Raw genomic sequence first — 16,154 nt, forward strand, 5'->3', positions numbered from 1 at the left:
TCAGGCAGCAGCTTGTCTGTTTTGCTCAAGTGTTTAATTATTGTCAGGGACAAGAAGTTTGTCACTGCAGAGGATCCTGTTAAAAACACCAGCAAGTCACACCAGGACAATCCCTCAATGGTGAGGGAATGATTCCCAAGGACACTTTGGGAGTACCTATCAGCCACTCTGGGTATCTGCAAGGGAAAAAGTGACTCAAAACTTCCCTCAGTACCCAGGTCATTCCTTGTTCTACCCTCCTCCCCATTTGACCCTACTATTTTATTCTTCCTCTCTGGGGTTAAACGCAACCAGTGTAAATCTGTAGGTTTGACTTGGGTGCTGTGTGTTTCCTGCCTCTACATCAAAAAGAGGGAAAAGAGTTTGGAGAAGAAATTTAAAATGTGTACAAGGAGGCTTATGGACCAGGAGGACAATCCCCATTCCTACTTTGCCTGTGGACTTGACCCCTTTCCAGATGCAGAAGTAGCAGATGATCCAGGCCAGCAGGAGACACAGAGCCAGCTCCCAGCGCACAGTCCCCAGTTTGTGAATCCCATCCGTGAGCCCCAGGACTCTCTTCCTGCCAGTGTCCAGGGACAGGGAGAGAAGCATTAACACCCTAGACCCCACTCATCTGTACAGACCTTTTCCCATATTACCCCATCCAAAGGTTTAACAGACTACCCAGGGCTTTCAGGCGTGTGAATCACTCCAGCTCTACCTAAGATTCCCCTCTCTCTCGCTGCTGGTGATGCTTCTCCACCATGCCCTGTAGCTGCCCTGGGTCCTCCCTCTCTCCAAGCCTGTGGCCCTGTGTCCATTAGACCCATGTAGCACAAAATCACCACCTGTCCCACATTGCTCCCTGATTCTGGCAGCTGCTCAGTCCAAAGCAGGCCACAAATGACAACATCCCTCCAAGGCCACTGCTCTTCCTCTGGCCTCCCCATATGCTATGAACACCCTATATATTTGCATAAATTACATTTATGATCCCATGCCCTTCCTTCAGCCTTGTTTCAGGAACACTAGCTAACCACTGTGAAGGTGGACCACCTGAGACTGCAGAACTGTAGCTCATGTAGTCCCCAGAAGCCCAACTCCACACTTTTTATTCCCCTGCACATTCTTCTCCAAACCAGTCCCCTCAGGGTTACCTTGCAACCTCTGCAGAAAACCTAGGCAATCATTTCAGAGGGGGCACAGCTTTCAATAAACAGTGTGTGTGAAGAAAAGGTAAGAGAGGAGGCCCAGCACTGTGAAGATGCTTTCGGCACCCACAGGCATATGTCATGTTCTGTGCCATGTGGTGGCTGCAAGGGATAAAGGACACCCAACCTTCTCAGAGGCACTTTAGGAGCCATAAATGGGAAAAATAAAATACTGAAACTGAGCCCCTGGTATCCCTCTTCTTTAGCAGACTTTTCTCAGTTGAGTATGAAGTGTGGCCCCAGGAGCCATTTCAATCTCTCCAGGCTGCAGTGCTGACCCTCTCTGGGACACTTTCCAGCCTGCTGCAGGATCATTCCCTCAGAGGTGTTTTATTGCCTCCAGTCCCATGATCAAACCTCCCTGAGCCTCTCTGTGGTATCTCATGCATGCAGTTCAGCTCCCTACTCTCCAGGGATGAGCCTGAGCAGCCTGATGGGCCACTTCCCTGAGGCACCAAGCAGGACATGGTCAGGAGGGAAAAAGTTTTATCACTTTCTGTTTCACTGTCTGGCCTCTCGTGCTTGCTTACCAACACCCAACATAAATACCACCCTGTTTACACCAAGTTCTCATCTTCTTTCAACACCTCTTTCTATGGCCACATTCACCCAGGCACCTCAGAGCCAGAAAGGGAACAGATTTGTGCCTGTGCACATCAGCACTCCTGGGCAGGCACACTGTGAGCAGGGTGTATCTCGTTCTCATGCCCCTGGGCTCTGTGCTGATCTCTTTGGCAGCTGAGTGTTGGCACCTCACTTGGTCCTACAGAGACACACAGCCCTCCACCCAGATGCTCTCACAGCTGCAGCCTTTGGATGAGAGAGGAGCCTGAACAGAGGGAAAGCGATCACGTACTCCCAAAATTCAATCATTGGGGAGGTGGCATTGGCAGGCAAGGTCCTGTTGTCCAGGCTGGAGCTATTCAGAATGTCCACACAGAGATCTACCAAAAGAAAAGGAAGCTGATGAGCCAGAGCAATTCTCCCAGGCTCCTCTATGAGGGATGTTCTTGCCCCCTGTACTCTAACTCTCACTCTGGCACCACATGGACTCTTCACCCCGTGCCATTGAGCATCTCAATGCACTCTGGCTCTACCCAGCTACAAATACCAATCCAAGAGTAGCCAGAGGGCTTGGGAGGAGGAGAGGGGAAACAGAAAGCATAAATTCCCTGGCAAATGGAAACCAGATGGCTGCAAAATACAGATTATTGAGGAATGGTCACTATGAGTAGCCAGGATAGAAAATACCATTCTCCTCCTCACCATGCACCTTTCCCTGCCCACACATGCATGTGTATGTTCACACACACCACAGATGCCTTCATATTCTACTCTGCCACACCCAGCTCTGCCACAAAGTGTGAAATTAAAACCAGAGCAATGCCACCCACCCAAGAAATGCCCCTCATCTTGCATTTGGCAAGAAAAAGACAATCCACCAGAAAACCAAGGAAGCCCATCTCTGGCTGAGAAGCTTCTGCCTGTTAAGAGAACATCTCTGACTTTCAGTGCAAACAAATACATGCTGGGAGGGCTAAAGGAATAAGATCTACTCTTTAAAAAGCCTGATTACCTCTGTTGGGATGAAGGGGCAGAGGAAACTGTGAGTGAATGGCCCATAGTGTGGAGAAATGTAACACATCACAGAAACTGATCATTTGACCCAAGAGAAAAAGGGAGGGAACTAAGCTGCTGCCAAAGCTCTTTCCAGGCTGGCTTTCCACTGAAGGCAAAACAACAGCATGGTAGAAAAGGCCTGTCGAGGACTCCAGATCCATGAGGATTGCCTCACAACTACCCCATCTACCCAGGCACAGCCCAAGTGTCTTGTATAAAGCCAAAGCCAGGTCTTGTCTGCTGAGCATTGTTCTGTGAATTGTGAGCATGGGGAGATGAGAGCCCTGGTCAATGTAATGATATAAAGACTTGTAAAGACATTACTAGACCACAAAAACTGTGCCTTTGGAGTTCTGAGTTGCTGGTTCTTGCACTGGGAGAACTGTACTGACAAAATACTCCACTGAAGACTTTGCCTGACCTGCCAAGAACTGAGTGAGCAAAGGAAACTTTCCAGTATGTGGCAGGAACTGTCCTAGTAACTCTGAAGGACTGGGGTAGAGTAAGCAAACCGTAAGATAAATTGTTGTACTAGAGCTTCTGAAAAGCTCCTACTGATTGTCTTGAAAACCCTCCCAACTCACCTACCTCTCCTTCTTGCAAGAAAATGTGGTTTTTTCAGTGGAATCTCAATGTACAAAACATCTCCATGTGGAAATAGGTTTACTGTCCTCTGCTGCTAGGCAGAGGGTCACACCACCCACCCTTCCTGACACTTGCCCAAGGAGAATGAAGGCAGTTGCCTTTGCAGGAGACTCTATCCACAATGGAGCTTTTTATCTGCACAAAAAAAATTTCTAGAAAACCAAAATAATTTATGGGAACTGGGAAGGAGACAGAAGCTAACCAAGGGAAGGTGTACCTGAGTTCCAGGGGTTATTGCAGCTGGCCCATGGAAGCACTGTGGTGAAGGAGCTGAACAGGTAGAAGAGTGCCCAGGACAGGATGATGATGTAGTAGATATTCAAATATCCCTCAATAACTTGTGAGGCATACCCAATTCCTGTGAAGCAAAACAAAGGAGGTGAGAATGGTGCTGCCAACCAACGCCCAACATGTTTGGCTTAACCCCAAAGACAGAGACCATGCCATGGTAAGAAGGGTACAACAACAACCACGCGGCTTAGTAGAGAACAGGGCAAGGCCTACTTCAGGGAAAGAGAATGTAAGCAGATAGGAAATATTTTTGTTATCTCTAGACACATCTCTAGTGGAACAGAGAGAAAACCTTCCACGGATGGGAAAGCTTTTTTCTGATCACTTTCATGCCACTATATTGCACTGACTTTCCCATAAAAGAGCCAACATCAGCTTTTAAAGACATACAGGTGAATTTTTTCCTGTATGAAGAACATTTTTGACATTTGCATAAAGTATGGTGTTGTCAAAAAGTTGGGAACTAGGAACTGGGCTCTAGTCTTGGGTTGTGCTTGTACCCATCACACAGCAAGGACATCAGGAGGGTAACTGGATCAGAGAGGCCAAATTCATTTGTTTAAAACTGCTTGTCATTGCCCTTTGAGATACCACTGCTGCCCACCCTCAGGCCCCATGACAGACCATGGGGGCCTCCAGTGCAGGAGGGCACAGAGTCTCCAGTGAGTTTCAAATAGTACTGCTGACCTGTGTTTGAGCAAACCAACCAGGCCTTTCATCTGTCTGAACACAGGTTTCCCTGCCTATAAAACATGGGTAATAAACTCTCCTCTGGACAGGAAGATTGTGGAAGTTAGAGTCATTCACATATTAATGCCATTAAACAATATTCCCCAGGCCCCCAGGAATCCTGGTTCTTATACCTCAAACATAACCCCAGCCCATCTCTGGCTGTGAGAACAACGTGGGCAGTGTAATTCCTCCCAGTTGGCAGGAAACCAGCCTGCAAAGGCTGCCACAGCAGCCCTGGGCACAGCGAGAGCCAAGGAAAGCATCATAAGTCAGCCAGCCTTCCTCATCATCCTCTCTCTTCAGTATTTGTCCTGGGCTACAGGTGTCCTAGGTGTTTGTGTATGGATACCTGAATCCTCTTCCTCCTGCTTGCTGGCTCTCCAGCCTCTCCTCCCTCCTGAACTCTGAGGATCTCAGAGCAGAGACCATGGCTGGGTTGGACCAGTCCAGTCCCCAGCCAGCACCTCACAGCGGGGGGACCTGGAGGCAGGTGGGTCAGGGCACTGCTCCTGCATACACAGCAGTCACCAGGAGGGAAAAACAAGGCTGGGAGGGTGAAGAAGGGAGGTAGAATAAAGGAGAAATACTTAAAAAAAAACCCCAAAAACAAAACAAACAAACAAACAAAACCAACCAAAAAACCAAACACACCCAAACCAAATCACCACATTGGAATAACATCTCCAAAAAAGTCTCTGAGGAAGTAATTGTTAGAAAGTGCTGCCAGTAATTGCTGTAACTCAACTGACCTTCAAAGATGGGACAAATCTTCCTCCAGGCAGTGATCCCTCCCTGGCTGGTGTACTGCCCCAGCGCCGTCTCCAGGAAGAACAGGGGAATCCCGCAGGTGAAAAGGAAGATGAAGTAAGGGATGAGGAAGGCTCCTGCAGAGACGGGTAAGATGCTGCCTCAGAAGCCTCTTTAAAATTTCATCCCTACCACTACTGCCAGGTACCTGGGGCCTCAGCTGGAATCAGCTAGATAAACACAAACATTTCTCCAAAATAATCATGTAACCTCTGTGAAAAAAGCAAGGTCTCCAACACAATCATTTTTTGGAAAAAAATACTAGCATAAGCTGTCTTGTGCTACTACTACTGCATTTACTTTTGCATTTACTCTTGGTCAAAATCTAGAGATAAGGAATAGCCAGGCAAGCAAATAAAGAAAGACAGAGCTGGAGAAGTTCTCTCTGCTTCACTCTCCTGACCTCGTTTTAGCTTTCAGTAGGAGTCAGGCGAAGCAAAAGGAGTCCTTGTTTCACATAACCACATTTGTTCTGCCTTTCTTGGGTGTCACAGCAAAACTCCCACTTGCCCAGAGGATACAAACCTGGAGGCTGGTGACATTTCTTGGTAAGTAATAAATTTGCCAGGATATAAATTTGCTTGCAACATATTTCATGACAAAGTTGAAAAGCAGTTTGCACCAAAAGAATGGAAATATGGGAAGGGCAAGATTATCTTTCCAGCATTTTCAAAATGAAAAAATTCCACTTTGCTCTTCAATGTAATTTTCTTTACTGAAAGATAGTGAAATGTCATAAGAGAAATCAGCCTGAAATAACCCTCAGGTTAACCCTTGGTGAAATGGAAGAAATAAGGGAGAGTGAGAACAGCTTTTTCTAGGCATGATGAGCAACAAAGTATCACCAAAAAATAAAAAAAAGGTTTAATGACTGCATTTATTTCCTTCTTCTCGGATGCCAAACTGAAAATATCTGATATTTTCACTGTTCTGCTCAAAACTGCTCCTGAGATTTCAAATTCACTGCTGGCCTTCCTTCTATCACCTCGCAGCCTTTCTCCTCAGGGTTAGGGTACGTTTTCACACTTTTGCTCCCCTCCAAACAGCCCAAGACAATTGCCTTCCTTCTTGGAACAACTGCCGAGGTCTTGCCATCCCATACTGTAAACTTCTGGTCATCAGGACCTCTGGCCATCGAATTTGGAGAGCATCTTGGCTGCCTGCAGCCTCAACAAGGGCCCTTTCTCAGCTGAGTCAGATCTTGCCCCCCAGGCTCTCTCCTCCCCTGCCAGCACAGGCATTCGCACTGAAATTCCTTCCCATGCCGATTAGCAACTAGGAACACTTTCCCTTGTTTTTAAGCCAACAATGTTACAATAACAAGCCAACACCCAAATTTCCTCCAAACACAGCTGTGCCGGAGCTGCAGGGGACCCGAGGACAGGGGGAGGGATGCTGGTTCACAGCATCAGTCCAGGTTTGCAGAGCAGGGAATGGGAACTGCATACGCTGAACTGGAGCAGCTGCTGCTTTCAGTGCTGCAAGGCAGCTCCCTGTGTGCCAAATCTGCAAGATTTTTTATTATCTGCAAGTTTTATTATCCTGGGCACAAATGAGCCTTTCAGCAGATCCCTGATACCATATGTCCCAGAGCTGGATCCATTTTGGTCTCTGAGTAATGAGGGATTTCTCACACCTCTATTGTCTTGTCTCTCCAAACCTCGTCAGAGCAGTTACCAGTCTCAGCTCGAGTTGGGATCTCCTCCCCATTTTGTTCCTCCACTAAGGAGACTCAGCCCTGAGAAGGGCCTCCAGTAACAGACTCTCTCTCCTTATGGATCTATAACAAGTTCAGGATGCTGAGCAACTAGATAAAATCTGAAAGTGCAGCCATGGATAAGTTTACTCTTGGTTGCTTTACAGCACTCATTTGTATGATATCTGTCTTTACAGCTTTGCAACCCTCTCGCTACATCCAAAGGTGGAGAAAGGTGATGGGACAGCAGTCTCCAATTTGGGGTGGAGGGGTGAATGAGACCAGAACATGATAAGAATGTCTTTGAGTGTCGTGGGAAAGACAGTACCTTGTCCTATACTAGCTTGTTTGCTGCCTGGTTCCCTAGAGTCCTAGAGAGAGAAATGTACCTTCTACATACTTTCTGCAGAGTATGTAAACTATGAGGGAAGGACTCTCCCAACCTAATCTTTCCCAAGCCAAGCCTTTCTAGCCTCTGAATCACAGCCTCAGATATTCCAGAGTAGTTTAATTATAAAAAATAATTAAAAACCTTCTTCAATGAATATCTAAAATGAACAAAAGTGGCCTTTTCACTTACACTAATTAGCATACAAATTGCAAGGACTACTGAAACTAGATTCCATAGACATACACTATGCAAAGATATCATCTCAGCTCTGGAAGAAATTTTCTGAGTAAAAAACCATGACTTTTCTCTCAGAGCATCCCTGCAGAATGGACTGTTCCATCAGATGCATCACTAGTGTTTACTAACCTGCACTGATCTGACTTGCTTCTGGTGCTACCAATTCCAGCCATCAAAATCTGAGAGAAGGAGACTAGAGAATCTCCTAAAAAACATCTCAGTTTCAAAGAAAACACAGTTCCGTTTTCTTTCACCATCTTAACCAACTCTCATTTGCTTCAGAGTGGACAGTGTTTGACTCCTGTCTGATTTGGATAAACTCCAGTAATAGCCCAGGGGACAGGAATTAGGTAGTTCTGTGACAAATCACAGCTGAATCATCCATGGGCAGAAGCTTGCATCACCTTGGGAAAGAAAGGCCTTTGTAGCATGGTCTGCAAAGAAAGTTTAAAGTAGAACATGCAAGTCCTAAAGTGTTATTTCAAGGCATCTCTAGAGAACAAGAAAAAAAGGTGTTATTGCTGTATTTGGCATGAAATTTGACATATAAGTTTCCCCAGCAGTGGATCAACCACTGGGACAACTGGTCCTGTGGAGGAGGTAGCAATGTTCTTCTAGGAGGTATGAGGCCTTGGCAAGGATATCATCACCATCAAAGCTTTTCCTCAACTTTTAACAATGGCCTGAGAGTGGTGGGGGTGACACAGAGAGCAGGAAAAGGGAACTATGTAGAAGAAGGTTCCTAATGTCTTGCTAACCACCTACAGTATTGGATGGTTTGGGAAGACCAACTGTTTCTCAAGATGCCCAAGAGCATCAAAAAGCTGCTAAAGTCCAGTTTGGCATCCAAACCTGGGAGAAATGCTCTGAGAAAAAATACTCACTGGGGAGATGGATTCATCCCTCCATTTTTATTCCTCCAGGGTTTGGCAGGAGCTAATTTTCTGGAGGAGAGAAAAAGGGAGTGCATGTGGAGGCACACGAGGCACGGGAGAAATGGGTCTAAGGCACTCACGTATCTCATGCTCATAGACCTAGGACAACCCAGGCATGCTGTGAACTTACCACCACCATTCTTGTAGCAGAGGTAAGGGAACCTCCACACATTACCCAGACCAATGATTTCTCCAGCCACAGATAGCACAAACTCCATTTTGCTACTCCACTGGCCTCTCTCTTCCATTTCCTCCTTCTTTATCTCTTCAGGAACTGCAGTGGCCTCATTGGACTCTCCTTCCTTAGCCACAGTTCTTGTCATGGTTCTGTAGGGCAGAAGGAAAAGAGAACATGGGTTCTAGGGAGCTGCTGAGGGACATACTGGTGGGAAGAGGAGGGAGGGGACCAGTCACCACAACGAATGTATTCCTATTATCACTGTAAGATTCACTCATCCTATGGAAAATGGCTTCTTTAGTGTTAGCTTGAATCATTTTCTCCAAGTTATGTCCATGGGACAGAGGTAAGGTCACTGGTAAAGTGAGTCCACCTGCAACACTCCTTCAGCAGACTCACTCACAAATTCACTCTTGCCCTCCACAGCCCCCTTCTCATCCTACCCATATCAGCCTTAGTCTACCTCCATCTGCCCCTCTACACCCCAACTAAATCCTCTGCATCTCCATCTTTGTTGGAAATTTGGCTCGGATTTTAGAAACAGATGTTCAGAGGAAAAGAAAAGGAGCTGGAGCTGAAGTGAGGCACTGGGGCAGAAGGAGTTTCCCTTCCCCATGTGCTTTATACAGCAAGTGTCTCATTCTGGAGTGGCTTCAGAAGGGAGGATAGAAATAGAATCATAGAGAGTTAGGAGTAGGAAGGGACCTCAAAAGATCATTGAGTCCAACCCCCCCTGCCAAAGCAGGGTCACCTACAGGAGGTCACACAGGAACACATCCAGGTGGGCTGTGAATGTCTCCAGAGACTCCACACCCTCCCTGGGCAGCCTGTGCCAGTGCTCTGTCACCCTCACAGTGAAAAAACTCTTCCTTATATTTACACAGAACTGCCTATACTCCAGTTTATAACCATTGCCCCTTGTCCTATTGTTAGTCACCCCTGAGAAAAGCTTGACTCCATCCTCCTGGCACTCACCCCTTATGTATTTATAAACATTGATGAGATCACCCCTCATTCTCCTCTCCTCCAAGCTGAACAGACCAAGGCTCCCTCAGCCTTTCCTCATAAGGAAGATGTTTCACTTCCTTCATCATCTTGGTTGCTCTGCATTGGACTCTTTTAAGCTGTTCCTGGTCCTTCTGGAACTGAGGGTCCAAGAACTGGACACAATATTCCAGATATGGCCTGACCAGGGCACAGTAGAGGGGTCAGTAGAGAGGAACCTCTCTCGACCCTCTAATGCACCCCAGGATGCTGGGTAGCATTGGGATGTAGAAAAACCAGGTCCTCAAGCCAGTTATTTTTTCAGCTTCTGAAGTCCAAGCAAGGCCCCTTTTCCCACTGCCTGCTTGCAGCAAGGCCTGCCAGCTGGCTAATCAGTTCATTCAGATGCTGCAGCACAGTCTCCTTAGCTTTGAGAGGAGCAGAGCTCCACGCACTGTCAAATGTGAGAGAAGAAGTAACACGTACTTAATGAAATGTGTTTGATCTGTCACAGTCCTTGGCACGTTCTAATTTGCTGCAGTCCAGGGTACATTATCAAGTACAATGATGCTTAAGTCTGGGCTTATTGAGGATGTCATGAGAAGCTGACAGGGGAGGACTTAGCTAATTCTTCGCTTTTATTCCTTTAATGCAAGGTGGCTCAAGAATCAGCCTATTTCTACTAACATTTGTGTTTTACCTGTTTTTGCATTAGATCTGTTTCATACACAAAGGTGGGGAAAGATCTTTATCAGGGAGTCACCCCTTCTCATCTAGCCCCAGGAAGGGAATGCCCTGAGTGCCACCCTGAAGCCTCAGCCCTGTCACCAGCCTCCACCTCTGGGACACCTCAACCAGAGCTTTGACTTTGCATATGTCCTCTGACTCCTGAACAGGCCAACATGAAGGACAGGAGCTGGGACTCTGCAAAGGAGAACACAGCTGGGACCAACACAGACCAGCAGGAGAGACACTACACTTGTAGCTTCAATTTTCCTATTTTAAAACAGGGGAAAACACCCTGGTTACGGGGTCCTTTTCAACTGAGAACAGGTGCTAGATTAAACTAGTGCCCAAGGTTTTTGGCCCCTTGTGCCATGAACTTCATCTTCACCCCACCCAGACAAAGCAGTGCACAGTGTTACACTATCTCCCTCTCTGCTTTGCCTGCTGTTTCTGTGAGAAAGCCTATTCACACACCTCCTGGCTCTTTTACTGAACATCTAATCATACCATGACCCTGCCCGATATGTTCTCAGGCCAGATGGGGACTCAGATAACTTCTTGTTTCCAGCTAGGAATAATTTGGCTCTCTCACAATAACCACAGCCCCACACTGTGTTACATCCTCCCCAGCAGGCAGATGTTTTTTTTCTCCCTTTGGATGTCCCTCTTCTTAGTGCATGAGTTCAGAGAAAAGACTTTTCCCCTCACTGCCTGCCTGCACTTTTCCAGCTGTTCCTCCACCAAAGTTTTGAGAAAAATCTTTGACTCCTTCATTACCAGCCTCTTATTTCTCTCTACCATGAAGTTCTTCCAGCTGTTAAGATGCCACCTAACATTTTTCACAGTCTGCTTGGACCCACTTGGCCACCACCACCATCTTCCCTCCCTAGCTCCCTCTGATTTGCCAGTCTCTTCTAGAGGTGCCCTGCACCTCTGTGTTTTTAACCCTCAGCACTTAGAGGAGGTGCCTTTTTCCAGGCCTGGAGTACCCTTTGCAGACATAACCCCCAGGCTGTCATCTTAGCACAGAGAGCAGGGGAAAGCCCAGTGCAACAGGCAGCTCTGTGTGAAATGGGACTGGACTTGTTACTCAGCTTGGTGCACAGAGGCAGCCACATTTTTCCTCATGGGACTTATTGCTGAGAAAAGAAGAATTCACCTGGATTCTCCCAGGCACTGGAAAGAGGGCAGACAGGACGCAGGCAGCCATAAATACAAACCACACTGACAAGTTCCCTTCATCATTATTTGAATGAGGTAGTGCAGTCTCTCCGTGGTCACAGATTCTGGGCCATATTTATCCCACACTTACCAGCCTCAAGTATGGCCACAAAAGGCAAGGAAGAGCAAGGAAGAAATGCACATGTCTGAAGCACTGTAAACACTCACCACTTGGGTCTGATGTGCCGAACACTTGATGCAGAGATGCAGAAGAACAATTTGTTGACTTTATTTGGGAACAAACTGCAACTAAAGGGGCGAGGCAAGAATCAGGAAGAAGAGAGAGAGAGAAAAAAAAAAGAATTGAAATGTTATTTGAAAGAAAAACATGGTGGTATCGTTCAGGTTCTCCCTTGGAAAAAAAAATTTAAAAAAAGGACTTGTTTAGGGATGCTCAGGTGAGACAAAGAACAAGAGGGATATGAACGAGAAGCCACTTTCAGTTTTGGCACCAGAGGATGCAGCCATCAGAGACTCTCCTGAAGCTTTTCTTCCTGCAAACTTACTGCCTCTTCCTGACTGCTATCACAGAGGAGCTCCTACAGCTGGGAAGCTTTAACATCCTCCATTTGACCTCTTCTGCTGTTTTATCTTAAGGCAAACTAGAGGAGGACAATCTCAAGAGCAAACAGTGAAGCCGAGTGAACAGAGATGTCACTAAAAAACAACCGATAACATTTATTAGAAGCGTAGTTTTAAAGTACCTTTGGACACTCGTAGGTGCTGCCAGAGCTGCAGAAGGCAGAATCACAGGTGACACTGCAGGCAGCTGCACTGCATTTATATTTCTTGTTTTCATTTTCAAACAAACCACAGCCAAGCACAAAAGCTGCAGTTTAAGGTGGGGAGGGAGGAATCTGGAAGCAAGGAGGCTGGGCTGTGTTACAAAAGGAGGAGCAGGAGGCCACAGAAAATTCCCTGCTTGCACAATCCAAGCCAGCGGTTACTCGGGAGCTGAAATCCCGGCTGGCGTTCCGATGGCAGGAGGAGGGGCCGGTGTGGGAGCAAGGAACAGAAAACCAGGGCTCGGCAAGGCACAGCGGTGCCTGCAATGGGTCATATCTGCAAGATGGAAAGGAAAACGCTTGCAGTGGAAATAAGTGCTCTGCAGCCAATGGAAGGGCAGCTACGTGAGCAGGGTCGGAGGCTTTAGCCCCGGCTGCTAGAGATTTAACCTGAATGCTGCTGGAGAACGGCTCACTCCAGCTGCTAAAAAGGAAAAAATGGAGCAAGGGAAAAACCGATTAACTCCAGGAGAGCAGTCAAGTTTTTGGTTTCAAGCTGTTGAAAGCCAGTTGGTTTCTTTACAGCTTCTAATTAACTTCTAGGTCTGTGTGGGCTATAGGGCATTCTCAAAGCATCTGTTCAGCAAGGTTTGTGGGTCATGGGAGGTTGTCACAAGGATCAGATTCTGCTTCAGTTTTCTCCAACATGAAATAAGAGCAATGCTTCTGCAGGCAGTGAGTTTGGTGCTGACACCGGTAAGAGTGAGTTAAGCAACTGTGAGTTTACTAATGACATGGATATCTGTTATACAGGCTGCAAGGATCATCATCCTGCAGAGCACACACCCCCAGGTCAGGAGAGGACCAAATGGCTCCTGCCTTGTCCTCTGCAGCCAGGACAGGAGAGCCTCCCAAGTACCTAAGGGCAGCTGGACTTCCCTGAGGGGGATCAGTGGCAATTCACTTGCTAAAAGCAGTGTAGGCTGTTGCTCTTAGTGCCAGGTCAGCCTTGGTCAGTATCTGTGGCTCATCATTCCTGATTTGGGATACAGAGATGCTTTTTTACTTCAATATAGAAAAAAAAATCAAGACATACTGATAAGTCTGTAGGTGGAGTGTAAATATAAACAGAAAGCGGCCTTTGCATCAAACCAGATACTTCAAAGACCTCCACTCAGCTTATAGTCTGGTTTATATTCAATGCCACGTAGCAGAAAGCCCAGCAGCATAAAAAAAGCAGCATGGATCCACCGTTCTTACCACTCCTACAGACACAGAGCCAGGCTGGTCCCAGGGGAGCCCCTGGACCCACCCACTCTCTAGGGCTGGAGGAGTTGAGCAAAGTTCTGCAGCGGTGTCAGGCTTACTCAGAGGGCCCTATGCACAGCCAGAGCTTGGGGACAGCACACCTCCTGTCACTGGCTGCAGGAGAAGAGCAGGTGAATGGCACAGAGGGTAAAAGCCACACTACTCCAGCACCACCCATCCCTCAAACAGGACCTGTGGGAGCACGGCGGAGCAGCGACCTATGGGGCAGCTTGGAGATGCCCCATGGGGACAGGACAGAGTCTGGAGGCAAGCACATGATGGCTGCAGTGCTGCCACCTCACCCCGGGCAGCAAATTCACTGAGCAAGGATTGCTACCTGGCAGCCTTAGGCAGGTCAGGTGAAGAGAGGGAGGCTGCCAACCCCCATTGCTGTAGCTTGGCTTCCTGCTGCTGACCCTAAGGGGTTAGGGAAGGGTGAGCAGCAGAGCAGCCACCTCCTGCAAGTGCGCGTGAGCCCACAAAAACCTCCTAACCTCTGCAGTAGCTAAAATATGAACCTTGCGGTTTCCTCTCTGGGGCTGCCACGCTGAGGCAAGAGAGCAGAAAAGCCAGCACCTCTGGTAGCCATCATCTCCAAAAGTCTGTGATTCAAAGGCTGGAGAGCAGTGCAGGGTACTTGGCAGTGCACTGCTCTAGGTACTTCTAGTTAAACTCCTCCAGACAGGCACAGCCTGCCTAACCTCCCAAAAACACAGCCTGGGGGCACTTGCTATCTGTGATGAGAAATGGGGAACACAGGGAAAAGTACTCAAACAAAACTCTTCGAAAAGTACGGTGAGGTTATGGCAGGATGTGTTGCCTTATGCCTCCCAGCACAGAGGATGAGGGGAGCCAGCAGTTCATTTGGCAGAGCTGGGGGCCTCAGCCATGGTAGAGCAGATGAGCAGTGCTGGACAGGCTGCCCATCACCAATGTCTCCCTCATCAGCCCAGCACCCCACATTCTGCTTGGGTGCAGGCTGGGGCCCTACCTAGCTGACCCTGGGCAGGCTCAGCCATCTCCAGTTGGTGACCAGGACAAGGCATATCGGGTGAAACTGGGACAGGCAGAGGCATGTGCAGACTATGACTCAAATAATGTTGCAGCCCCTTCCTAGCAGTGCCTGCTGTAACCCAATGTGATGCATCTGCTTCCCACCTGCACCCTCCGAGAGGGAAGGTGTCTGCTCTCCAACAATTCCCCTATAGCCCTGCCCAGGAGCATGGGCAGGTAGAGATAGGGCACAGGGTTCATTATCCTGCTCTCTGCAAGGACCACAGCTGCACTCACCAAACCAGCAAAGGTGGGCTGCTACGGAGCTGCAAAACTCAGGTCCGAGGTTCAGCCTCTTGTATCAGCAGCTGCCAAAGAGGAAAAACAGGGGCAATGGCCTTTCCAGTGGCATTGGATGAAAGCCCTGATTAGCAGCGATTCCTTTAAAAGGACTGTTGATTTAAGAAGACACAGATCAGTATTACGAAACCTCTATGTATTCAGCCTGGGTTTGTTTGCAAATATGCCTGCAGATCCCCAGAGTTTAGCACATGCACAAACTGTGCTCTCTCCCTGCCTCATCCCTTCAAGGGAACAAATTTGACAGAGCCTTTGAGGCATGAGGAGCAAAGAACATGCTCCTAGGCACACCTTTTAGAGCTGCAGCCCCCAAGCCAATGCACCAGGAAGGCCAGAACCTTGGCTGGGCAGCTCAGGAGGAGGGGGGAGTTGCTGTCTCATGGTTGCAGGAGTTAAAGCACTCACAGCTTACCTCACTCTTAGCACCTTTCCTCCTGTTACCTATTATCACCTAGCCATTGCTGCCATTCATCCATGTCCCTGTATGGCCCACTCTTATCTCCCTTCTCAATTTTTCAGCTGAGCCCTTTTCTTTCTTTCTCTCTGCTGCCACAACCCTCGCTACAGATTACCCATCCTTCAGGCATCCTTTTGCTCTGCAGCTTCCTGGCAGCCTCTCAGCAGCATCACTGCCCATCCTCTCCTACAGGAACCACTGAAAGAAAAAACTCTTCCCTGTGTTGATCCAAACTGATTACTTGCTCTCCCTGCTCCAGCTCTCTCTTCTCTTGCTTAGCACTGGGAAGACTTTTCCCATGCCGAGTTGCTGGCCCACTCCCCAGAGCATGGCAGGCAGCTGGCATCAGGCTGTGGGAGGATCAGAGGCACCAGCACCACATCTGCTCAATCAGGTCTGCCTACCTCTCCTCAAACCGGTGCAGGTCTCTGCCACGCAAGCCAGTCCCGTCCTGTCCTGTGCCAGTGGAATCCAAGCAGGGAACCCACTGAGTGCCAAAGAGACACAGCAAGAGTTAAGGCAAAGACACCCCTCCCTCCTCCTCCCGTCTGTCCCTCCCCCTTCCTTCAGCTCCCCCCACCAAATTATCACCCAGTGCATGTGTGGGTGGTGGGAAGGGAGGGGCATCAGGTTGGGAGAACTTTCTCCCCAGCTC

At 48.1% G+C, this 16,154-nt stretch overlaps 1 protein-coding gene across 3 annotated transcripts in view; it reads right to left on the bottom strand.

Moving 5' to 3' along the window:
• The window catches only part of SLC6A12 (solute carrier family 6 member 12), a 39,695-nt gene extending 23,703 nt beyond the window's left edge, over positions 1-15,992 (bottom strand). For 2 of the 3 annotated variants that reach the window (XM_030444451.1, XM_030444472.1), the window contains exons 1-6: positions 15,904-15,992; positions 8,678-8,874; positions 5,231-5,365; positions 3,676-3,816; positions 2,050-2,137; positions 430-562 (exon numbers count right to left, since the gene is read on the bottom strand). In XM_030444451.1, coding sequence (XP_030300311.1) covers positions 430-562; positions 2,050-2,137; positions 3,676-3,816; positions 5,231-5,365; positions 8,678-8,870 — 690 coding nt within the window. In that variant the 5' untranslated portion in view covers positions 8,871-8,874; positions 15,904-15,992. Of the gene's footprint in view, positions 1-429; positions 563-2,049; positions 2,138-3,675; positions 3,817-5,230; positions 5,366-8,677; positions 8,875-11,824; positions 11,906-15,903 lie in introns of all 3 variants that reach the window. The other variant, XM_030444462.1, reaches the window with a different exon arrangement.
• Positions 15,993-16,154: the final 162 nt, after the last annotated feature.

Source organism: Calypte anna, chromosome 1, assembly GCF_003957555.1.
Source record: "Calypte anna isolate BGI_N300 chromosome 1, bCalAnn1_v1.p, whole genome shotgun sequence".
Taxonomy (NCBI): Eukaryota; Metazoa; Chordata; class Aves; order Apodiformes; family Trochilidae; genus Calypte; species Calypte anna.